The sequence below is a fragment of the Grammomys surdaster genome, unplaced genomic scaffold, assembly GCF_004785775.1.
Source record: "Grammomys surdaster isolate TR1022 unplaced genomic scaffold, NIH_TR_1.0 100, whole genome shotgun sequence".
Taxonomy (NCBI): domain Eukaryota; kingdom Metazoa; phylum Chordata; class Mammalia; order Rodentia; family Muridae; genus Grammomys; species Grammomys surdaster.
In genome coordinates this window covers 941,840-966,943 of record NW_021604579.1, presented here as the reverse complement: position 1 = coordinate 966,943, position 25,104 = coordinate 941,840, and the positions used below count along the sequence as shown (strand labels likewise).

At 42.3% G+C, this 25,104-nt stretch overlaps 1 protein-coding gene across 5 annotated transcripts in view; it reads right to left on the bottom strand.

Moving 5' to 3' along the window:
* Nfyc (nuclear transcription factor Y subunit gamma) overlaps positions 1-25,104 on the bottom strand; it is a 63,381-nt gene that overhangs the window by 2,536 nt on the left and 35,741 nt on the right. For 4 of the 5 annotated variants that reach the window (XM_028785064.1, XM_028785084.1, XM_028785057.1 and 1 more), the window contains exons 3-8: positions 21,253-21,324; positions 19,116-19,229; positions 14,086-14,181; positions 9,094-9,267; positions 5,617-5,775; positions 1,802-1,909 (exon numbers count right to left, since the gene is read on the bottom strand). In XM_028785064.1, coding sequence (XP_028640897.1) covers positions 1,802-1,909; positions 5,617-5,775; positions 9,094-9,267; positions 14,086-14,181; positions 19,116-19,229; positions 21,253-21,324 — 723 coding nt within the window. The remainder of the gene's footprint in view (positions 1-1,801; positions 1,910-5,616; positions 5,776-9,093; positions 9,268-14,085; positions 14,182-19,115; positions 19,230-21,252; positions 21,325-25,104) is intronic. The other variant, XM_028785092.1, reaches the window with a different exon arrangement.

The window sequence follows — 25,104 nt, the reverse complement described above, 5'->3', positions numbered from 1 at the left end:
GCCCCCGCCCCCCCCGCGCGCCGCGCGCCTCCCCGCGCGGGCCGGCGGGGGGGGGTCGCGGCGGCGGGGGAGGGAGGGAGGGAGGGAGGGAGGGAGGGAGGGAGATGTGCAGCAAGAAACACATTTAGTCCACACATTTCACATTTCACACAAGGACTCTGTACTTCCAAGCAGAGCTGCAGGATATAAGAGAGCTGCTGGGGAGAGCTGGCCATCTGCAAAGGCCAGAGCCTGTGCATGTGTCAGTGGAACAAGCAACTTGCAGTACCCTTTGTACCAGCTTTTGGCATTATCAGAGCCAATCTGTCAGGTGAGCTTTGTTCTCTCATGTGTCCTCACAAAACAGCTCCTGCGAGCCCAGCAAGGGCTCTAAGGACCAAGAAAGGAACAAAGGGCTTCTTATCATTGCTCCTTACTCTAGGTCCTTCTCCTCCTGTAGGTCTGCTTGAGGACTGTGGCTTTCATTAATCTATATACTCCTCTAGTCCAAAGTCAGTCTTGCAGAAATGCCTTCAGGATAAATGAATTAATCCCAAGACAAACAACAATCCTCACAGATTAAGGCTAACTGTGCCTGTGGCCAGCAAGACTGCTATCCACAGCAGCTGAAAAGTTTAATTTAATTTTAAATCACATGTGTTTTATCCAGCACGCACTCAACAAATATTTATTAAACAATTACTAGGTGCCAAGTTGTAAAATTACATCATGAAGACTTTAAGAACCCACAAAATACCCACTTCTTTAATCTCCCATTCTCCCTACTTTTTGGCTTCTATTGCCCAAATTGGCTCCTATTGCCCAAATTGGCTCCTATTGCCCAAATTGGCCCCGAGGAACCAAACCCTTCTCACTTCTTTCTGCTTCCATGTCACAAAAGGCTTCTTGGATCTCAAGAAAATCATAAGAAACCTACATACTTTTAAATAAAAGAAAAAAGAAAAAGGGAGACAAGCTCATGGGCATGACCAGTCTTGATAAGTCCATCAGTGTCACTTAACGGGGAGCCCAGGTCCTAGGCAAGCAGGTAGCAGGGATAGAAAGAGTCCTGTAATGATTCCCGAGATGGTCCTGAGCTCAGATGCCTTACTTTTGGCTCACTCCTCACATCTTCCCAAATGAGATCTTTGGAGACCTGCTCTAACTCAGCTCTGTCACTACTGTCAATAGATACATCACCAGAAAGGCAACTGGGCCAGACAGGTCCAGCTCTTAAACGATTGCTGCTTTTTTTGTGTCTGAGGCGAAAGGATCCATTAACAATGCATCCCCTTCACCGCTGTCCCCTATCATCTGCAGCTGACGACCATGGCCCTCAGACCTGAGGCCTGGAGTAAGCAGCTCCCTTGGTACTTATGATTCAGATGATAAGGCAGGAGGACATGAAGGAGGAGGGGGTTCTCTGGCTGAGCCTGTCTATGGAGATAGAATAAGTATGCTTCCCCGAGGGAACAAGAATACCAGAACACAACTGTCATTGGGGCTTAGGATGGAACACAGCCTGGCAACTAGTTTCCTCCAGTCTGATGTGTATACACTTACACCAGGGTTCTTCCTGATATTCTTGAGACCTGTCTGTTCCTTTGTCCCTCAAGAGCAAGACGGTAAGAAACACATTATGAATCCAACTGTCCAGTCAATTCCATCTGCCCTTGGATAAGGGGCAGAGATAAAGGTTTAGGGTAAATGGTTCTTGCTGAAGGACAGGGTGATGAGAGTTCTGTACTGAGTACTCTTTCCTATAAGAAGTTGGCAGCTAATGCATGTCTCCCACTCAAGCCCATGTCTCCAGTGTACATACCTGTTGAGTGTTAGTAGCCAGTGTCTGGATCTGTCCCTGCACAACTTGGGTGCCTGATACAGGCTGGGCTAAACGGATATATTGTAGCTGGCCGGCATTCAGCTGCACCTAGGATGGGGCAGAGATAGAGACCACAAGGGATGAGCACAGTCTCATATACTCACACTTCCCACGACCAGATTTAAGGATTGAACATGCCCTGCAAGTCTCTCATAGACGCCTACCCTGAAAAAAAACAAAAAAACAAAAAACAAAACAAAACAAAAAAACCAAAGTCTTTTTAAACAGAGGCCAAAGAAGAAAAGCATCCCCCACACCCCCAAACACACAAAAGAGCATGTCCTAACATGACTGCACATCCATCATCTGCCAGCAGTTGGCTATTTGATCAGAGCTTATCTGAGGCTTTCCCAAGACTGCCTGACACTTCAGACTGAGCTTTAAGTGCAGTCCTCTCCCACTGTCTCCATACGCTTTGAACAGTTCCAAAGTTTGCCAGGTACCCATAACAGATGGCTGTCAATTCAAGTCATTCAGCACATCTCGGAGGAAAAGTCTGACCTGCTTTACTATCTAAGACCCCAAGATCCAGGACCATTCAGGAGGGAGTTGGGGGGAAGGGGGAAGACCTGGAGACTTTGAAGATCTTTGATGTTCAGCACTAGCTTCTAGTCAAATACTCCCCAGGGGAAGTAAAGTCAGCAAAACTCCCACAGAAAACCTCATGGGAAAACAAAGCTACAGAACTGCCCTTGGAGTTCTTCATGCTTACAATGGGACCTCAAACAACCAGTAATACAACAGCCTGCACTTAATTGTGTACTAAAAGCCTTAACTCAGGCTCCTAGAATTCCACTCTGCCATGAATATACTGTTGCTTCGAGCTGGGGTAAAGGGAAGAATGAGACAGTTACTGAGATCTGTGGGTCAGCAGAGATCAAGGGTAATGGGGCCACAGTGGTTGTGTGTGCCCACAACTTAGGGGCTAGAAGTTCTCAAGAATACAAGCTAATTTGGTCTGTCTGTATCTAGGGGTCAGAAAGCACCTTCCCAGCTGTTCAGCTTGCTTGTATTACAAGGAAGAATTTCCTCAGGCACACAGCATCACACCGTTGTACTGGCACAAACTTCTTCCTGGCTTTCAAAAGCTAACTTCATCCCAGGAACCTTACTTCTATGGAGGAAAATGCTGATAGGATAAAGCTATGCCCTACATGCAGTGCTACATCAAATGCTTCTCTGCAATGCTGGCTTCAAATGATTTGAGCCATCAAGAAAAATGAAGTTCTTTAAAAACAAACACCAACACACACACACACACATCCATCCATCCATCCATCCATCCATCCATCCATCCATCCCTGGTTGGCTCTCAACTGATAACAGAGACAAGACTGACCTTGAAGTTCTGATTCTCCTGACTCTACCTTCCAAATGCTGGGATTATAAGCACACAGTTTATACAGTGGTAGGGATCAAACCAAGGGCCTTGCACATGCTAGGCAAGTACTCTATTGACAGTGCTGTGTCCCTAGCCCGTAACTCATAACTTTTTTTTTTCCTTTCTTTTTTAAAAGATTTACTTATGTGTGTCTTCAGACACACCAGAAGAGGGCATCAGATTCCATTACAGATGGTTGTGAGCCACCAAGTGCTTGCTGGGAATTGAACTCAGGATCTCTGAAAGAGAAGTTAGTGCTCTTAATCGCTGAGCCATCTCTCCAGCCCCATAACTTATATTCTTGGTGAACAATTCCAAGGCTATTTGCTTGAGGCAAGATAGAGGAGACACAGAATTTATATCTGTTAAACATCATATACTGTGATCTGCATCATTTTGTTCTAGAGTCAACAAGAGCTTCTGGCAAGTCGCACCTGAATTCCTTACCCAATCTGTACTGCAGTTTCCTGTTGACATCAAGCCACTTCTGTGGATGAAAGTGGTTTGGGGATCTAGAAGGCCAGAATCCAAGAATCCTAGGGTGAACACTAAAGTCTTATCCCAAGTTCTAGGTAAGGCTCCTAACAATCAAAGGGAGCTGACTTTCTAGCCAGAGGGGACACTTGTAGCAGCTCCTAGGGCTGCCAAGCGGCTCTACTCTCAAACAGGTGAGCAGCTTTGCTCTTAGGCTTGAGAGACCTAGTTGCCCAGCATCTCAGTCCTTCAAGACATAGTGGGTCTACTGCTCCTCATGGCTTTGCTGCCCAAGTTCCTCAACTAACAAGCCTCTTCTCTAGCTTATGAGGGAATTAAGGTTCTGTGTTCTAGGTCACCACTATTACAGACACTGCTGAGCAGCCTCAAGAGTCTGTAAATGACAGCTTGAGAAGATGTCTTGAGAGCAGTGAAGATGAAGTACTGAATTTTGTAACACATCTTCTGATCAATACTTTGTTTCTCAGAGGGATAAAGTTACTATGCCAAGATGGGGGAACTCAGGCTTAAATGACCTTATTTTGGTCCATACAAAACACAAAAAAACAGACTATGGTGGCACATATCTTTAATCCCAGCTCCTGGGAAGCAGAGCCAGGTGGATCTCTGAGTTCAAGGCCAGCGTGGTCTACAGAGAGAGTTCCAGGAGAGCCACAGCTATGCAGAGAAACTCTGTCTTGAAAACAAACAACAACACATACAAAAAGAAAACCATTTAAAAGGAAAATCTTAGAACTGGTGGCTGAAATAGTGATGAAATGTGGAGCCCAAGTACCTAGAACTACTAGTATGTTTGTGTATGAGACAAAGGGTGTTCCAGAGAAGCGGCAAAGCAAGTGCAAGTGGATTCCTATCAGTCCACATTTCATGAAGGACTGTTCCATTCCTTCTCATTTTGATCACTTGTTGCTTCTTACATGCCTAGAGTTGTTGTTGTGATAACTAAAAGAACAGAGGGCTGGAGAGATGGCTTAGCTCCTCTTCCAGAGGACATGGGTTCAATTCCCAGCACTAACAGGACAGCTCGCAACCATCTTTAACTCTAGCTCCAAGGGATTCTACGCCCTCTTCTGGTTTCCACAGGTACCAAGAACACACTGCACAAATATGGTACATAGACATACGTGAGAACAGAACATCCATATGCATAAATTAAAAATAAATAATGACGGGCTAAAAATTTTTCAAAAACCCTAAGAAATGAAATCCCTCTAGATATGCAAGAAGCAACAGTCTACAGTAAAGGAATAGGTAAGTTAAATGGAGACCCAAAATATACTTTGCTGCAGGCTCCTCTGGGAACCAACTTAAGAATATGCAATAAGTGTTATTTATGGCTGTCCCTACATACCTCCCTTTTATTCTCTGCTAATCAAAAGTTAGGTCTAAAAACAAAAACAAAACAAAAAAGTTAGGTCTGGAGGTGGTCAAATGTCACCTGCTGTTAAGTCTGATGGCCTGAGATCAGTCCCCAGGACCCATGTGGTAGAAGTAGTTGTGGTACTCAAATTCCCTGACAAATATATACTGAAGCTTTTAGCTGACATTAAACCATGGATATAGATGAAAATGCCTTGGAAAATCTCATTACATAATGTTATCCTGATTTCTACACACATACAAAAAAGCACACCTACCCATACACAAACAAACAAACGGACGACTACTAGTAGCAGTAGTAGTGGTGACAGGCAAGAGCTATAGCTAGCACCGTTTCTCTGAGGAGGTGTAGGAGGGGAGCAGAGAAGAGCTACAGCATAGGTAAGGCAGATCCTGGACTGAAGCAGAGCAGAAGGGAAACACTGAATGAAGCTGGGTGTGTAATGGGAATACTGACATCATGAGTTGAGAGAATCCACCCAGCTGCGGCCAGGCTTACCGGGATCTGCTGGATCTCCCCCGTGTTGGTAATGATCTGCTGCATCACCTGCATGGTCTGTCCAGTGCCACTCTGGGCCTGCTGGGCCTGACCCTGAGGCTGGGCCTGCACAATCTGCACCTGCTGACCTTCTCCAACCTGCATGGTCACGGGTGTGGTCTGGAAGGAAGAGCCAAGAGAAAGCTGTTTGAGCTCTGGCTGGGAGCCTGTAGAAGTAAACTGGGAGCACACACACTCCTTTACTGCCTAAATTTGTCACCCTCTTAACATGCAGCCCAATGGGTGTACAACACGCTAGAGTTAAGTCTGAAATAGAAACAAGAAAGCCAAACCAAATTTTAGGTTCACGGCGCAAAATGTCTGCCTTATCTAAGCTTAAATGTTGAAACTCCATAGTCCTCCTGTGATGGCAAAGTGCATATAATAAAATGGGGGGGGGGGGAATCAAAGCCATCATGACAACTGACAAAAACAGACCCATGTCAAATTAGGAGAAGGTGAAATCTAGAAGGCACAAAGAAACATAAATTGGGCCTACATGAATGCATTATATTTAGGGTCCTAGACTATACTGAAAGGTAAACAAAGCACATAGGCTCATCTCTAAGTCTAGGCTAGTACATGTAGGCTCTCATCCACTCAAGCAGCAGAGTGAACTTTGCTCAGCTTAGCCAGACAGTTGCTATGGATCGTAACACAGCTCCCCACAGGACAGAGTGAAAACATCAGATCCTGACAACTTAACAAAGCCTACCCCCATTCAATAGCACCCAGGAATGCAATAGCTTGAACAGACAAGAATGAAGAGGCCAGATTTAAGAATTTCTGCCTTATGTCTTTGTACTTAGCAGTGTTATCAATATAAACCAGATTCTGAATCTCAAGACCTTAGCCCTTAATATGACTTTTTTGAAAAAGGTTTTTAAGAGACAGGGTTTCCTCTGTGTAGCTTTGGCTATTCTGGAACTTACTCTATTATGAGTTTGAGATCAGGCTGACCTCAAACTCATAACAAAAGTCCACCTGCCTCTGCATCCCAAGCACTGAGATTAAAGGTATGCATCACCACTGCCTGGCTTCTTTGATGTGACTTCTACAGAGAAATGAGTGCAGTGTATCTGACTTGTCTAATAGTGGGAGTGGTGGGAGATAGGTGGAATACCTACACTTGTATTCTCATCCCATGTCAGACATGACCTTCCCTGCTCTGAGCTAACAACCCAGTCAATCAGATGATATGGAAAGTCTCAAAGAATCATGGACTTCAAATGATGTTGCTGTTCTGATGTTAATTCTTGACTTACAGGTGTCCCAGACATAATAACTTGGGAACTAAAACTATAAGGTGTGTGTAAGAGGGGGTGTGGGAGTGTCTGTCATAGGAACTAGAGAAGGGAATTAAGAGATTACTAGGTAAGGGAAGATTACTGAAAACCAGAAGGAGAGACAGCATTCGCAGTAAAACTCTCCTTGGTGGGGTAGGACAACAGTGAATATCTCTTCTATCTGTTTAGCACGATTCCAGACCTATTCTTGACCTCCAGAAGGGAGTTCCCAACTAAAAACAGGAAACACAGAATTCACTTCATCACAGTTGCTTCCAACTTTATTATAATGTATATCTTATCTTAGGAAAGATACTTGCACTTAAATTGAAACAGCCTTCACTACTTGCTCACTATGGGTCTAGGGAGGTGTGACCTAGGCTACACTGAACCAGCAGGACAGCAATACAACAACTTCACCAACTTCACAAATTTTCTCAGCCCCAAGCCAAACAGGCCTTGATTGGCAAGGAAGACAGATGGAATCACTGCTGACCAAAACCAAGCATGCTGCCAATCCATCACTGTACTCCATCAACCCAATTTTTAAGAGTATTTCAAAGGTAGTTCTAAATCATTTCAAGAAAATGAGGGTTTGTATTAGCATGGGAGCTTCCAAATCACCCATGGTGTGCCCTGCTGTAAGCACAGCAGCCATGGACTTCTTGGGATAATCAGCCAATCAGGACCAGCCCTTGGCAGCCTCTCTTTAAGTTCACTCAGTAAAGGGACAAGGCCTTTGGCAGGTAAAGTTTTCTCACTGCAGAGGCACAAGCATGACCCAAAGACTGTCCCTGGGGCATCAGGGTGCAGTGAATCTTGAGGCAAAGCCTGGGCCATAATCAGTTTTGAACCTTGCCTGCCTAGTAGTGTCTGACAGAGAGAAAGTACTTAATATATTTCTATTTTATGAGTAAATGAACAAAGAATAAACCCTAAAGTCAAAAAATATTTAAATCCACCCCATCCCCATGTTTTTCTTCTAGGCAAACTTAGTTCTTCACTAGAATATACAAGACTCTCCAGGATATGTTTCCTAGACTTGCCTACATCTCTCTCATGCTAATTAAATTCTCACACCATTTCTGTCTGTCTGTTTGCTTGCTTTACTTGCTTGTTTTGAAACAGGATTTCATATAGCTGAGTCTTGTCTCAAACTCTTAGATTCTCCACCCCCATTTCCAGTGTGCTGGGCTTATACACATATGCCACCATGCCCAGCTATTTCTCATTTCTAAGGCTGTGCTGGGGCTTCACGTAGCAATGCCATGCTTTCCCAATATACTAACAACTCCATCGTCTCTTTCACCAATTCCTCACATCTTTGTTAGATACTCTTTTGATAACACTCTGTATATAATTCTAAAGCTGACTTAGTTTTACTCATCTCATGTGATGGTATAACCTTTAATAATATTTGTATCCCCAACTAGGACTACTGTGAATTCCTCGGAAATCAGGATTGTCTTATCCATGCTTATGTCCCCAATACCTATCGTAAGACTTTACTCACAGAGGATGCTCACTGTTTGATGAATAAATAAAGTAATGACTGACAGAATTGGGATTCAGAGCTCACAGTACTGAGTCCTCTGCAGCCTCTCATGACTCCCAACGGATGGTACTGCTCTCAACAGTACTATGGGGGAGAAAAAAAAATCCTCTGATTACTATTGTCAAAGGAGAAGGTCACCTGACACAAATACAGTAGGACAGAGAACTGCCAGAAAGGAGAGGTATGCAAGCTGGCAATAGTACTGCTCTCCCCTTTAAGGGTACAAATTCCAGTCCTGGTATAGACAAGTAGCAGGTATGGAGTTCACTGAAAACACCTTTTACAGACACCCCACTACTATTCATGGGTGCATTAGAGAAACCCTTTTCCTTCTAATATGTCTGAGCTCATAGGGATCCTGGAGAACATCTTGTCCACTGCACTTTCCTCATCTGACCTAAGAGGAAAACAGGGTCCAGAGAGATTAGGGTAATACTTTGCCTCTGTGACTCAATGTGGGGGAAGCTCAGGTTTCCAGACATCAAATGCAGCACTCTGTAGGGATGTGATGGTCTCTCTCTGTATTGGTCACACTTTCCCCACCCAAATCTAAGAGACACTGCATTGCTAGGCGGGTACACCCTGCCACTCACAGACCTGACCCTGCTGAGGCTGCGCAATGATGATCTGGCTAGGCTGGATGGTGGTCGTAGAACTGGTGGTCTGCTGGCCTTGCTGCTGTCCCTGGACCTGGACAGCAGTGGGCTGCTGAGCCAGCGTGAAGTAGTACTGGACAGGCTCCGCGGGAGTCACAGACTGGCGTACCTCCTCCTGTGGGGTGGAAGGAGAAGCAGGTAAGGGAAAAAACCGACTCAGCAACCGCCACAGTGACTTTCCACTCTTCCCTGAAACAGGGCTATGTGCAGTTGCCTGCTGGATGCTGAGCTCGCCACATTTGCAGTCAAAGGAAAGTGGAATTTGGAAACCAGTTGTGCTAAATCAAACTAAAAATAACAGTTTCTATAGGCTTCACAGAACATATAGCCAATTTTCTGAAGTCTCAAGTAATCATCCATTGTGTGATGAGTTGCAAACAGGCAAATAATTACCGTAAGCAACAACCACGCACCAGCAGAGCTTGTCAGTAGATTCTGTCAAAGCCTGTGATGAAAGAACAGTGCTACCTGCCAGCAATGGAAGATGCTATCCAAACTTACTGTACCCAAGTCTCATAAAAAACAGTACCCTTCATTCCAGAAGGGACCTATCAGAGAGAGAGGAAACAGCTTTTCCTATGCTAGAATTCCAGAGCCAGCTTTTCACAGCACACTGAAAGCTCTATGTTCATCACTGATGTGTCTACCCCAGCATAACATCTGACTAGTTGTACTTAGCCCCTGAAGAGCAACCCAGGGGACCTGGCGAAAGCTCTCCGCTGGGGCGCTCTGCTTTGGCTGACTAGGGAGGCAGCATTCTGTCCGAGCTGTTGGGTGAAGAGATTGTTCTTCAGCTGACGTTTTCCATGGCAGAAGGAGTAAACAACCCTCTCCCAGCCACCTTGAGCTCACAGCTGAGAGTGTAGGATGTTTACACACACTACAACATGGTTACAGCCCAGGGGTTGGTAGGCCTCTGACCACCTAGAGATCAGCATCTCATTCCGAGTGACCTGTGACACATGGTGTCCCTGTCCAGGACAACAAAAACATTCAACCATATGGGCTGAGTAGAAATATTAGCTAATTTTATTCACTTCCTTATTCAGAGCTAAGCCTATCAGGTTTCAGAAACCAGGTACTTCCTCAAGGTACTGAGACCTTCTCACCCACTCAATGCTTTATAAAGCATGCTTCCATGACACTGTCCTTGTTGCAAGATTTTGTACCTGCATAACACACTGTCAGTTCTGCTCAGATGTAAGCACTATTGCCTCTTGCTAGCTTGCTACTGCTTGCTACTGTCCCTGGTAGTCCTATACAGGTACTGGTATGTACTACCTGACTGATGACTCTACTTATCAGACAAGCAGAAAGCTGGAGACCAAGAAGTACTTTTATGAGTGCATACTGACTACAGCATGAACTCTTCTAAACAGAACAGCTATAACTAGCCTCCGAGATATTTGAATCGCTACATAATGGTCATGTTTCCTAATGGTCATCAACCCAGACCATGGAACTACTCCTAATGTTCTTGATATCCAAGCAAGTCTTTTAAGCATAGGCTGACCTTCTGGGTCTGTGCTTCAAACCCATAGTTTCAATCCTCAACATGATCATGCAGAGTTAAAAAAAAAAAAAAAAGTAGGAGGACTCCTTTTATTTTCTCAACTTCCAGTCAAAGCCAGTTCCATTTCAACTCTGGTTTCTTTTCCATTTTAAACAAATGTCTGGCAAGGATACATACCAACACTCCTTTAGACCACAAATCTGAGGTCAACTATTCTTTCCAAAGCTGTGGAAATAAGTTCAGTGTCTATTTTTCCCCTCACTGAGGTCTCCCCTTCCCATTTTAGAAATAGGAAAGCTGGACCTAACAATGGAAATGCTCTTGCTTGTGAGAGTATTAAGAACTGAGAATGCAGAGCAGCTGGGGAGGCAGCGAGGTACACTGTTACTTCCTGCCTTTGACCTGTGACCAGCTCTAGGTGTCCATAGTTACAACACTTAAAGAGGTGTTTGTTTTGTTTTTCTAAGATAAAAAGCAAATTCTTTAAATACCTCTACCAGAACCCAAAACAGAGCTTTAGCAAAAGCTCTCAAGCAGGCAGATAGCCTCTCCTATGCTTCCTACTGTATCCTCTCAGGTAACAATGAATTAGGTAGTGTCTAGAACACTGTTGTTAGGACAAGCATGGCTGTTTTCAAACTGTTGTGATGGAAGGAGGCACAAGTAAGATTCTTCTGCTTTATGAGGACTCATTCTGCAAATGGAGGTCAAGCCAGCAGGGAATGATGATGCTTGATTTAAAGAGATGAGTGAAAAGATAATGACATTTCAATGAGCAGGAACTTTCAACTCATAGCTTAGTCGGGGAGAAGTCAACCCTCAACTACCTTCTACTTGCAAACAGTCTACTTACATCCATGGAAAAAAAGAGAGAGGGAGATTCCAAATCATCTCTGAGAAGTCAGGACCGTAGCCTCATAATGCAATGTCTCTCTTTCCAAGTGGATCAGCACCGAGCCCTAGAAAAACCCCTGACTGACTGACTGGCTGGCTGGCTGGCTGGCTGGCTGGCTGGCTGGCTGACTGACTACTGACTGACTGACTGACTGACTGACTACTGGCTGACTGACTGACTGACTGACTGGGTCAGTACAAAAGGATACCTGCTCCACACTAACACTCAGTACAGAAGAGACTCTGCTCCACACTAATAGTAGCTTCTCCAATGCTGAGACTGAAAAACAGTGACAGTGAACAAACAGCATCACAGCACAGGGTCATCATTACACTGAGAAGCAGCCAGCTCCAGACTAGGGGAAAAATACATTTGCTTTAGTAGCAGAGTGAACCGCTGCCTCCTTCAGAGGGTGTGTTTTGGAGAGTAGGCACTTTTAAAGGACTTTAGGAGGTGCCAGCCAATTTGGAGCTTGGGAAAACTTCATGTCTATAGAGAATTAAAAAATGCTATCTTAGAATTTCAGGCCAGCTTTCAGCAATCTCAACCTTTTAAATGCCAGGCAGCAGCTGTCCTGAATAGGATGCCAATCAATAGCACAAACACCTACGAAGAATTAAAACTAGGCAGCTGAAGGAGTGTTCCGGCTGCATGTTCTTTAAAGGGAGATGGACCAAGTGTAGTGGTCCATGCCTTGAATCCCAGCACTCAGGAGGCAAAAGCAGGCAGATCTGAGTTCCAGAACAACCTGGTCTACACAGAGTTTCAGTCTAGCCAGGGATACAAAGTGAGACTTTATCTCAAAAATCCAAACAAAACCAATGAACAAAAAAGGGAGATGGGGTAGACCACTAGCAAGTCTAACACCCTGACAGACCCAGAAGAACAAACAACTTTGGAGGAAGGTATAGATCAGCGGCTCTCAACCTGTGGGTTGTGACCCCTTTGTGCAGTGGAAAGATCCTTTCACATGGATCACCTAAGACTACTGGAAAACAGATAATTGCATTAAAATTCACAATAGTAGAAAATTACAGTTATGAAGTAGCAATGAAAAAACTTTTATTGTTGGGAGGTTATTACAACATGAGGAACTGTATTAAAGGGTGCAGGATTAGGAAGGTTGGGAACCACTGGGATAGGATAATACCTTTCTCTTTAGTCGGTCTATTCAGCAGGCAGCCCATAGTGAGCAATCAGTACAGTAAGAGCAATGCCTGATTGCATCACAGATCTTACCACTTTGTCTTTAAAGGAGGGTCCTGGTGGACACATGGGAGCAAAAATCCAATAGGGAAAACAGGCTCATGGTATTATCAGCTCCAAAGGAAGAGAGGCAGTCTGAGTTCTTGTGACTTCTCAGAGAGAAAAGGAGTCAAGTTCATGGGCACAAACCTGCAATGTCTCAAAGCCGATGAGCGCAGCTGGGGACGACTGTGGCAGCCTGCCGCTGTAAACATCCGACTGAAAGCTCCTCTCAACACCTTACAGCTTCCAGTCAAGGATGTTTACAGTAGCAAAGACTGCCCAAAAAATAAAGAGATTCAGTGAGGCACAACCTGCTCCCTTAAGGAGGTGACCCCAGGGCTTGCTAACCCAAAAACCCTCCTGCAGGGTTAGAATTAATGTCCAGTAGGATGCCTACTTCTCTGACACGTTTTCTGACTGGTTATTAGTACAGGTCAATATGGGGAGAATGGTTGCCATTAAATGACTCTAAACAGCGTACTACAAAATAATTTGTTAAAAACACTTAAATCTTATTAACAAAAATAAAACAAGCAGGACATGGTATAGCTTTACTTCTCCGAGGCTCTGCCACTATTTCACAAATATACTAAACCTAGTGAATCATGCAAACTGTGTGTCTGAAACAATGAGCTCTATAGGACTGGGGTCTATTACAATCACAATTATGTTATAATGGACCCAAGAGCTGAACAAAACAAATGGTGTGATCTTTGGAGATGAACAGGCAGAAGAGGGCAAACACTCAGTTCTTATAATTAGAAAGAAAAATGTAAATGGTGATTCTAAAACTTCACTAGACACTAAAGCATCTGGAGAACTTTAATTATTGATTCCTGGGGTCATGGCATCATAGGTTCTGACTCAGTGGATGAAGGGTAGAGCTATCGCTCTACAGAGACACAGCACAGAGTAAGAGAATAAAAGCCACTGGCTCCAATTCAATCACTATGCAGAGAGAGGCTGTTTCTTAGAATCTGAAATCTGACTGGCTGAAAAGGCTTTTATTTTAAATGAAGAAATCCTGAAGAAAAGCTTCACCCCACTATCTGTGAATAGTCTAACTTTGTTCTCACTGAAACACCACCCCAGAGGCACTGAGTTAAAAGTACCCATAAATGAGGAGGAGGAGGAGGAGGAGATGCTGAGGATGATCTGGACTACAGAAGAGAACCACGAACAGTAAATGCTTCGGGTGGGTGGGGTGGGAGGAACCCCGGACAGCATTTTGCCCAGGTCCTGCCTGGGTGGCAGCTGAGTATGTCCTCCCTGCTCACCTGGCGCTTTGGAGGCTTCAGTTCATCTCTTGGAACAATATCGATGAGAAAATCAAACTGATCAAATTTTGTAATTGCCATAGCAATATCATTCCTCTGTAACAAAGAAAAACAGAGTTAAAAACTGGCATAGGTGGCCTAGGAAGAATCTAGTTCTTTTGACTGTTATCTTTCAAGTAAAAGAGCATGACCCTACCCCTAGTCCCAGTATCTGGGATTAAACCTTACAAAAGTAGACAGGTATTCTACCATTGAGCTATACCCCAGCCCAAGGAGAGGACTTTTAGGCTGTACTAAAAAATCTCTAGGTTTGTCCAGAGCTAAAAATAGCAGCCCAATTTATATCAGACTTGTTGGACAGAAATCAACAAAAGAGATACATATATCTTGTGCTCTAGCACAGGACACCTGAGCCCTACTCACCACCATTTCTGCTTGTTCTGGTTTCAAGGCCTCCATAAAGTTGTAAAACCACCATCCTCTGGCTAATTCAGGACAAAGCAAGCAGTCTCAACTGGCATTCTGTGGTTCACAAGGTCAGTCCATCATTCACTTGTATGACCTTTTTAAAGGCCCTAAGCACTGTTTTGTTTTGTTACAGGCAATTATAATCCAATCATTTGATTTTTATGTTACCTATGGTTTTTAGTTTATAAGTCAAAATTACATTGCTTAATGAATAGTTTAAATGCTGACAAGAATGTCACAGGTGGACTTTTCTCTTCAAGTCTGATACTCCTCTTCTTTTGAATAATAATCAATTTTCTCCCATACGATTTTCATACTTTATTGAAAGTTTTAAGGTAAAACAAACAAACAAACACCTGTTGGGGATTTAGCTCAGTGATAGAGCACTTGCCTAGCAAACACAAGGCCCTGGGTTCGGTCCTCAGCTCGGAGGAGGAGGAGGAGGAGGAAGAGGAGGAGGAGGAGGAGGAATAAGAATAAGAATAAGAATAAGAATAAGAATAAGAAGAAGAAGAAGAAGAAGAAGAAGAAGAAGAAGAAGAAGAAGAAGAAGAAGGCGGCGGCGGCGACGGAGGACCCACTAGGCTCAAGTAAGTGATATACTTAAGTATATATGGGAAAGTAAACTTTGAAAAGTATTGAAAAATACACCACTTTATGGCTGAAGTGAGAGATATTATAAATTTGTTTGTCCTGGGACCTGCTAAAGTAAAACTTTAACAGCAGAATTTAAGAAAATATACAGGTACTCACTATAAACTTTGTTTGAAATCCTTGACAAACATAACAAGGAAAAGCAAACAAACTCATAAAAATCCTCAGCAACCTCTACATCCCACATCTTAAGCGAAGGGGACTCATCAGGCCAAAAGGAGGGATGGAAATTTTCTGGTTTTCCTTCTCTGGTATCTGTCATGGCTCCAAGCCACTGAAATGCAAACCTCCAATCGACCCTTCTTGCCAACTACCAACTTGATAATAAACCGTCCTAAGTGAAGCGCAGCATATCTTAAAGTCTGCCAGAACTCATCTAAGATGAGCACAGTAGTATCTTGATGAGGATACCTATTCATTCTAACTAAACAACTCCCTAAGAATGGAATGAAGGAGAAAAATAAAAATAAGTACCTCCAAGCACACACAAAGGCAAACATTTTCTGAAGACGTGTGTGTGTGTGTGTGTGTGTGTGTGTGTGTGTGTATAAAATTGATCTTTTCTAACCTTTTCATAGCCCAGGTTAGGTTAGGTTGTGGGGGGAGGGAAAGAGGGGGGAGGAGAAGGGAGAGAGGGAGAGACAGAGACACAGAGAGACACACAGAGAGAGATTGCCAAGATGACCTTGTACTCTAGAACCTGCTTTTACTTCTCAAGTGCTGGGAATACAAGTATATACCACCATACACATCTTACTGTGCCTTTCCTTTAAAAAAATTTCTTTTTGTTAGTTTGTTTGATGTTTCACTTATTTTGTTTTTCAAGATGGAGTTTCTCTGTGTAGCCCTCAAGCTGGCCTAGAACTCAGAGATCCATCTGCCTCTGTCTCAGGAATGCTGGGATAAAGGTGTGTACCACCACTCCCAGTTTATTGTGCCTTCCTTAATATTCTACTTTCAGTGAATACAGACGTTCAACAGTAAGCCCTACAGCTAAGGCAGCATTGATCATGATCAATGGAGGTGGTGCTTTAATATATACTGGACAGCTTTCTCTAGCAGTCTTGAGTTTATTGTATTATATGGAGCAGTAATCTTTGCATCCTTAATCCTGATCCACTTCATGATGTAACAGAATTTGTTTATCTCTTCCTGATGGGTTGCTGAGCTGTTCCCAGTTTTGAGCTATTACAAATAAGGTTGTTATAAATACTCTTATGCAAGAATGTTGTATTTCTTCTAGATGTAAACCTAGGAGTAGAATGTCCAAGTTAGAGTAAGCATGTGTTTAACTCTTGCAAATTGTCAAGTAGGTTTCAGAGAGCGATTACACTACCCTACATTCTAACCAGCAGTAATTTTTAGATAGATACCTTCTATACAAATACTTAGAATTGTTTCCCTTTGATTTTAAGTTACTCTTGTTGATTAGAGCAGCATTCACTGTGGTTTGAAGCTGTTACAGATGACTAGTGATGCTGCACACAGGCATTACCTTGGCCACAATGGCCAATTACCTTTAAAACCCTTTGTGTCAATTATAGAGGGGACACAGTAAGATGAGCATGCTATGGTATGAGTGTAGAGACCAGCAGCTTTGTTCTCTTCTTCCACCATGGATTGAACTCAAGTTGTCAAGTTTTGTGTGTGTGTGTGTGTGTGTGTGGTATGTCTCATGTGGTATTTCACTTAGCTAAGCCATTTTGCCAGGCCCTGTCATGACCTTTAAGAGGGCTGTTCAAGTACTTTCTCCATTTTACTTTTTAATCTGAACTAACCTAGGCAGTAGCTTTTGTAAGATTATACACCACCCTACATATATCATTCATTCATTCATTCATACATACAAGATCATATGTACATATATACATATACAAGACAGTGAGAGACAGTGTGCAGCCACCATGCATAACTTTTAAAACTTTAACATTTTCCTACAGTGGCTGGGTACAGTGGCACATACCTATAACCCTGGTATTCAGGAAAATCAAAAATTTCAGGCCTAGAATTGGAGAGGTAGTTCAGTGGTTAAGAGAATATTCTGTTCTTTCAGAAGATCCAAGTTTGGTTCCCAGCATCCATTTATAACTCCAGCTCTAGAAGATCCAATTCCTTTTTCTGGCCTCCATAATATGCATGCATACATATATACGATATTTTTAAATAAACGGGACAGGGCAGCCTGAACTACACAGAGACCCTGCCCCCAAAATTAAATAAACAGTAAAACATAAATCTTAACTTGTGTGTGTGGCATATCTATGTACATGCATGGGCCAGGGACTGATTGATATCAGAGTTTTCCTAAATCTCTCTCCATCTTAGCTATTTTTTTTTAAAGACAGAGTCTTTCGCACTTGGGAGGCAGAGGCAGGCGGATTTCTGAGTTCGAGGCCAGCCTGATCTAGAGTGAGTTCCAGGACAGCCAAGGCTATACAGAGAAATCCTTGTCTCGAAAAAAAGAAAAAGAAAAACAAACAAACAAAAAAACCCAAATAGACAGAGTCTTTCACAGAACCTGGGACACTCAATAATTTGACTAAACTGGTTGAAAAATGAGCTTTAGAGACCCACCTGTCTTCTATCCTGTCACAGATGCAGACTACCATGTGTGACTTTTTACATAGGTTCTGCAGTGGTGAACACTGATTCTCCTGCTTACACGACAACCACCTTACCTACTGAGACATCTCCACAATCCCTTTTAGCTTACTTAGTTTTTGAGATGAGGTCTTAATATGTGGCTCTGATTTGCCTGAAATTTACTGTGTCAACCAAACAGGCCTTAGACTCCCAATGATCATCCTGCTCCTGTCTACTGAGATTGGAATTACAGGCTTACACTATCAGGCCCAAATACAAAATCTTAACTTCTATTCAACGTCCATCTGCTCTAGTTGCAGACTCCACAAGCATATGATTTGTGTCTGTGTTGTACACTGCTGGTGTACAGGGCATGTAACAGTGCCTGTCACATTTTAGGTGTTCAGTAAACATTTTCCATTAGAAATGAGTAGGCATATACATTTCCACTTTTGTAAAGGAAAATGGAAGAACTCATTGGCTTTATTAAAAATACTTCCAGTATTTTAAATCTACCATATCCCTTTTTTCTTTAATTTTTGGAAAACCTTTCTTCTAGAACAGTGGTTCTCAACCTTTATAATGCTGCAACGCTTTAATACCCCCAACCAGAAAATTATCTCACTGCTACTTTGTAACCATGATTTTGCCACTGTTAAGAATTGTAATGTAAAATCTGATGAGACCCACAAAAGGGTCTTGACCTACAGGTTGAGAACTGCTGCTCTAAGGGCTAGTGCCTAGCTAATGAGAAGGAATTTTGAGAACTAGTATCATCAAGGGTGAATCTCTTAAGTTCAAAGTCAACCTGTTCTACTTAATGAGTTTGAGGCTGGACAGTTACAGGTGAGGCCCTGAATCAATCAATCTAACCAACAAGCAAAAACAAAAAAATAGTAAAATAAAAAGAGAACAAAAGGAAACAATTTTAAGGAAGGCACACAAGAAACAAAAATAAATATCTAGTGCAGTGAGACCTTGAATTCCTTTTGGGATTGTCTTTTCCCAACAGCTCTCAGTTTCCAACAGAAGTTATATCTAGAAACAGGCAAACACTGGCTGACTTGAGCTTTGTCTCTATGTAGGTGGACCAAGTAAAGAGAGCACTCCATCACTAAGCTGTGAAGAACAACTCTTCCAGTTCCTGAGAACTGGAAACTAATAATCTTAGAAAGAAAAGTATCATCATTGTGTCTACAAAGTATACCTGTGTTCCAACAAAGGAAGATCACAATTACATATCAATTTGGAAGAGGTCCATCATCCCAAAGCATGGGAGAGGAAAAGTTGCTTGCCCTAGTTTTACCAATGTGAGTCTGCATTACCTGAAGAGTACGACGCTTGTTATCCTCTGTATGGATCCAGGCTCGAAGAGTCAGCTCAGTGATAAAAATCTGGGCTGCCTTAGCAAACAGCACAGGGGCTTCTGCACTGATCATCTGTAAGAGATTGTAGGCCTGCACTGTTAACAAAGCATTCAAGCCAGTCAGCCTTTTGTGTTAATGCCAACCTTAGACAAGAACTAAAAAGTAAGATGGTAGCCTCAAAAGAGTTCAGAGTAAAATAAATTCCTGAGTAAGAGTAAGACATAGCACCTATCACTGCCAGATCAAGGCATGGTGTTTACTTTTGGCCTGGGTCAGTGTCTCTGACCAGGTTCCTTAGACACTTGGTTTTCCTGCCTCCACTTCCCAATGATGGGATTGTAGGGACACCCGACATGTACTAAGCTGTCTTAATATATGTAACTTCAACCAAAGCTGTAAAGAGCAGCTGTAGAGTTAAAGATATATAAGATGAGAACTGGGATCTTGGTTCTACCAACACAGGTGGTCAATTCATCTTTGTGCACACTTCTATAGTTGTGTAGTGTGTAGGCAAGGTGGCATATGCCTATAATCCCAGCACTCAGGAGGCAGAGACAGGATAACCAAGAGTTCTGGCCAAACCTGGGCTATATAACGAGGTGACACCTGTCTTAACAAAAAAACAAACAAACCTATAGAAGCTAATAAAAGGGAAGTGCTATGTGAACTGTTAGTTTTCCTTGCAAATTCAAAGACAGTACACATTTTGAGAGGTAAAGAGACAGAGTTGTTCTTCCCTAAGAATCATAACCAGAGGTAAACTACTAGGAATAAAAATTAAAAAAAAATGGCCAAGGATTAATCCTTTCACAAGTATGATTCACTCATGGTTTGTTTGCTTGTTTGTTTTTAAAATGATCAAACTATCAGAAAGGTACATGTGGTAGTTTGGAGGGAGAATGGCCTCCTAAGGCTCATATACTTAAATATGTGGTCCCCAGTGGAACTCTTTGGGAAGGATTAGAAGAGTGGTCTAATCCAGGAGGTTATGTCACTGGAGGCAGGCTTTAAGGTTTCAAAGCCTATATCATTCCAGTCTCTGCCTGTTGCTTGTGTCTTAAGATGTGAACTTCATCTCCCAACAACTGAAGCAGGGGCTCTCCCTGAATCTGTTGCCTGTGGATCCCATTCCCTTAACTGGCCATCTTCTCTGGTCAATGTGGGAAAGGCTGTGCCTAGTCCTGCAATGACTTGATGTGCCAGGGCAGGGTGAATGCTCAGGGGAGGGCCTTACCCTTCTCAGAGAAAAAGGGGAGGGGGACATGGTGGAAGGTCTGCAGGGGAGGGGGACTGGAAGAGGGGGCTGGGATCAGGATGTAAAGTGAATAAATAAATTAATCAATGAAAAAAAAAAGTGAGTTCCAGCAAGGAGGTTGTGGTGAACATCTTTAATCCCAGTACTCAGGAGACAGAGGACAGTGGATATCTGAGTTCAAGGCCAGCCTAGTCTACATAGAGAGTTCTAAGACAAGTTAGGGTTATACAGAGAAACTTTGTCTGGGGGAGGGGGGAACAAACAAACAAACAAACAAACAAATAATGAGCTCTTAGCAACTGCTTGCACCATATCTGCCTGCCTGCTGCAAGATCCCTGACAGAGTGAACATGGATTCTAACCCTCTGTAACTATAGGCCCAAATAAACCCTCTTATAAACTGCCTTAGTCACAATGTCTTATTGCAACAACAGAAAAGTAACTAAGGCAGTGCAGTATCATCATTAGAAATTTCTTACAGCTCAGAAGGTTTGAGATTATAGCAAGTGGTGAGAGGAGAGCAGTGACCTGTTGAACTAATGTATGCGTATGTTTATACTGTGAAGTGAAAAGAACCAGGAATAGCACCTGATCTCAAAAGCAAACACTAAGTATCAGGGAGGGAAAAAAAATCCCATGATATCCCAATTTTCAAGAAACATCATTCAATAACTAAAAAAACCTGTTCCATTTAAGGTCACTTCATTTTAGATAAAAGCCAAATAAAAACATAGGTAATATCTTAATATTTTTATTTCTGTTAAACCTTGAGTTCTAGATGAATGACCAATACTCATAGTTTTAGCTCTAATATGAACTTTAAAAATAGTGCGAATTCACCTTCACATCTTCATCCAGTTTCATAATCTTCTTAATACGAGCCAGTGGGAGTTCCTGTACTCGGAAATCTTTCTGAAATGAGCAATAAGAGGCACATTGAATGTGGCGTGGCCAACAAAGAAGCTGAGCACAGGCAGTAGCAGACAGACTGGTATAGATCCCAGCTCAGGAAATAGAGCAGGGAAAGAGGGACAGATAAATTAACAAAATACAAGCTCTAAACAAAATTCTTCCTTAGCCCTGGAAGAGCTCCAAACTCTCAGACTGCACTCATGAAGGAAAGCCAGACACTAACAGGTTCTTTGCCTCTGCTTAGAAGAAGTTCATTTCAAGTATCCACTCTTCCTTCCTTTTCTGTAACCAAGTTACTAATCTACAACAAGAAGACTAAAATAAAATCTCTGCCTCCAAAGCATTGCCTATCCTGATAGTTCTTTTGTGTTTGTTTGAGACAGGATCTCATTACTGGCCTCAAATTCACAGAGCTCTCCCTGCTGTTGCCTGCGGAGTAACTTCCTGCCAGTACTCTATTCTGTGGGGAACCTAAAGATAAGGGTAAAAATTCAGCAGCTGCCTTCTAGAATCAGGCCTGCTACTTTTTCCTTAAACAAAAACAAGATAGGGAAAATACACTACACTGGCTAGGATTTAAGAAAGGACTTTTTTAAATGTCACCACTCAATTTATGTGCAATTTAAGTCTCACCCCTTCTGCTTTATTTTGAAACTACTGTTATTTAAACACATGTCCAAGAGTGGATATAATTCTAGAAATAAAAATTAATCTTAAAGAGAAGACATGGAGGGTATGCTAAAATCAGCAATAAATGTGCTGAAGTTAGGCAATACATGACTGTTCATATGGGTGTGACTCTTCAATCCCAATATGATCACCTGGGTATCCATGTTATCACGTTATGGAAGGAGGAACTATTATATGAGATTTGATAAAAATTAACAAGCACAAGTAAATTTTCTTTTCTGAAACAGGAAACTCTAAGTATATGTCAAGGAAAGGCATTCTAGAAAAATATTACAGGCTTCCCAGAATTCAGTGGCAGGAGGCAGGGATGGGGGCTTTATAGAATAAAAAAGAAATCGGGATAACATATCTAAAAGAAAGCAAGGTATGGTAGTGCATAGCTTTAATCCCAGCACTCAGGAGGCAGAGGCAAGTGGACCTACTTGAGTTTGAGGTCAACCTGATCTACAGAGTGAGTTGCAGTTGCAGGACAGCCAAGGCTATACAGAGAAACCCTGTCTCAAGCAAGCAAACAAACAAACAAACCAAAACACTAAACCAAACAAAAAGTACAAGAACTGGCAGCATAGAGGAACATCTTCAAGGCAGAAACTTAAAAACAAACTGAAAAAACTAAGAACTAAAAAACCCAAACGTCTCTACCTAGACTAACAAGCTTCTTGGCTACGTTCAGCTCTACAAATTCAAATATCACTTTTTCTTTGGAAAAGAGAAAGCTCTTTTCCAAATTTGGTAACATTCTCCATGAAGCCTCTACTCTCTGAAAAGGAAGTATGTGGGGGCAGCTGGAAAGAGCACAGCTGCTCTTGCAGAAGACTCAGGTTTGGTTCCCAGCACCACAAGGCAGCTCACAAGCATCTGTAACTCCAGTTCCACAGGACCTGAAGCCACCTTCTGACATTCACAAGGACCACACATATTGTACACATGCATACATGCAGGCAACACAAAACACTCATATACATGAAAATTATTAAAAAACATTTTATTAAAGATGCATTGTGTGAAAAATAGAACATAACAGGGAGTTTTGTCAAGGGTGAGGTTAACTACTCCTAACAGCCTAGTTTTCTTTTTTTTTCTTTTTTCTTTTTTTTGGTTTTTTGAGACAGGGTTTCTCTGTGTAGCTCTGGCTGGCCTCGAACTCAGAAATCCGCCTGCCTCTGCCTCCCAAGTGCTGGGATTAAAGGCGTGCACCACCACTGCCCAGCCAACAGCCTAGTTTTCTATACTTCCATCCCAACTTTCTAGACACACATAAGAGCCCAAGGTAAGTTTACAGAATAGGACGTCTCTCTACTACCAGCTTACTAAAGACCCACACAGACTTTCATGTCAGCAGCAGCTCTCTGAGAGTGAATAGTACTGACTCCTCTCCCAGCTGACTCAAGAAGGACTAACCCAAACTCTTCCTCTGCTCTTTAGGAACTGGATGAATAAACTGCAGAAGACTATCTTTCAACACTCTCATGCTCCTGACTATAATCTGAGAACTACATTTAAATTATTGCTGTGTTACAGTGCCAAGTTTCATGAGACCTGAAATTATTCAAGTTGAAAGCCAAAGAAAAGTCAAAAGTAGGTTCTAAGCTACACCATAGAATCCCAAGTTTTAAGTAACAGAAAATTCTTTTACTAAGCCCACTGAGATATTCCAGAAAGTCAAGGTTCTCAATCTTCTGAAAGTAATAATTCTAACGGTTGGTTTCATTTTGGAAATGTCTAGGGGAAGCTTTTGAAAATCAAGTTGCCCAGGCTCTGCTGCAGACTGATACAACATAACTTAGGAGTAGAATCCTGACATCAAGGTTTTTAGATTGGTGGTTTTTGTTTTGTTTTTTTTTTTTTTAAATTCCCTTCATAACTGTGATCAGTGTGAGGGTTGAGGGTCACTCTATTAAGTATGCAAAGCACAGATGTACAGGAAGAGCTTATAGCACTTGGCTTGTATGGGTTGTTGTTGATGAGGGTCTCATTATGTAGCTCTGGTTGGTCTGAAACTACTATGTAGACCAGGCTGACTTTGAACTCACACACTTGCCTTTACTTCCCTAGTGATGGGGTTAAATGAAGCTACCATGCTTGGCCCAGAACCTATCTATTTGTTTTAAAGATTTATCTTTATTCATTTTATGTGTATGAGTACTTTGCTTGCATGTATATCTATGGACTACATAAATGCCTGTTCCCCAGAGACCAGAAGAGGGTGTTACATCCCCTAAGACTGAAGCTATAGATGGTTGTGAGCTGCTATATAGATGCTGAGAGCTGAATCCAGGTCCTCAGGAAGAGCGTGCTCTTAAACACAAGCCATCTATCTCTTCAGTCCCCAGGGCCTGTCTTTTAACAGTCTGTCAGCCTTCCATGTTCTTGCTTGGTTACATGATTTGATTGCCATGTTAGAAAATCCATCAGTTTTCCATGTTCTTGCTTGGTTATGATTTGGTTAATATGATTTAACTATCATGTTAGAAATGTCTTTGTCCAACCTAGAAGTGGTCAGCACGAAAAGACAGGACTTTAAATGACTAATAACTAAGTTATACGTATCTGAAGTTTGAACCAGACATAGAGAGTAAATCAGGGAAAGATTAAATTTCTCAAGAATCAGGATCCTCACCATTTGTCCAATCTACTCCTACCCAAATCACTATTCCCAAAGACTAAATTAGCCTTCTCTTCTCCATTCTCAAAGAGGTCCTTATGATTATAAAACTCAATGACAAGATGTCTACTATGACTTTACATGGTGCTGAATGCTTGTAATTCTAGTGTCTGGGAGGCTGAAAGGACCCCATCCTCACCCTACAGAAGTGAGAGGGACAGAGGGTAGAAAGAAATCTGGATTCTCAATGACATCCCCACTTAAAAGAGTATGAAAAAATCTGTTACTGATGGCTTCTAGAGCCTTGGTGAACAGTAATATATAATGTTTTATGTAATCACTGAAGGGCATGATTATTTGCTAGAATTTGCAACCAACTTCATCCCCATCTGAACATTTGGATTTATGGACAATTACAGAGCTTTTTAGAGTACAGAACAAGACGGTCAAATTGAGATGAAAGATAAATTGCTATTACTTGATTC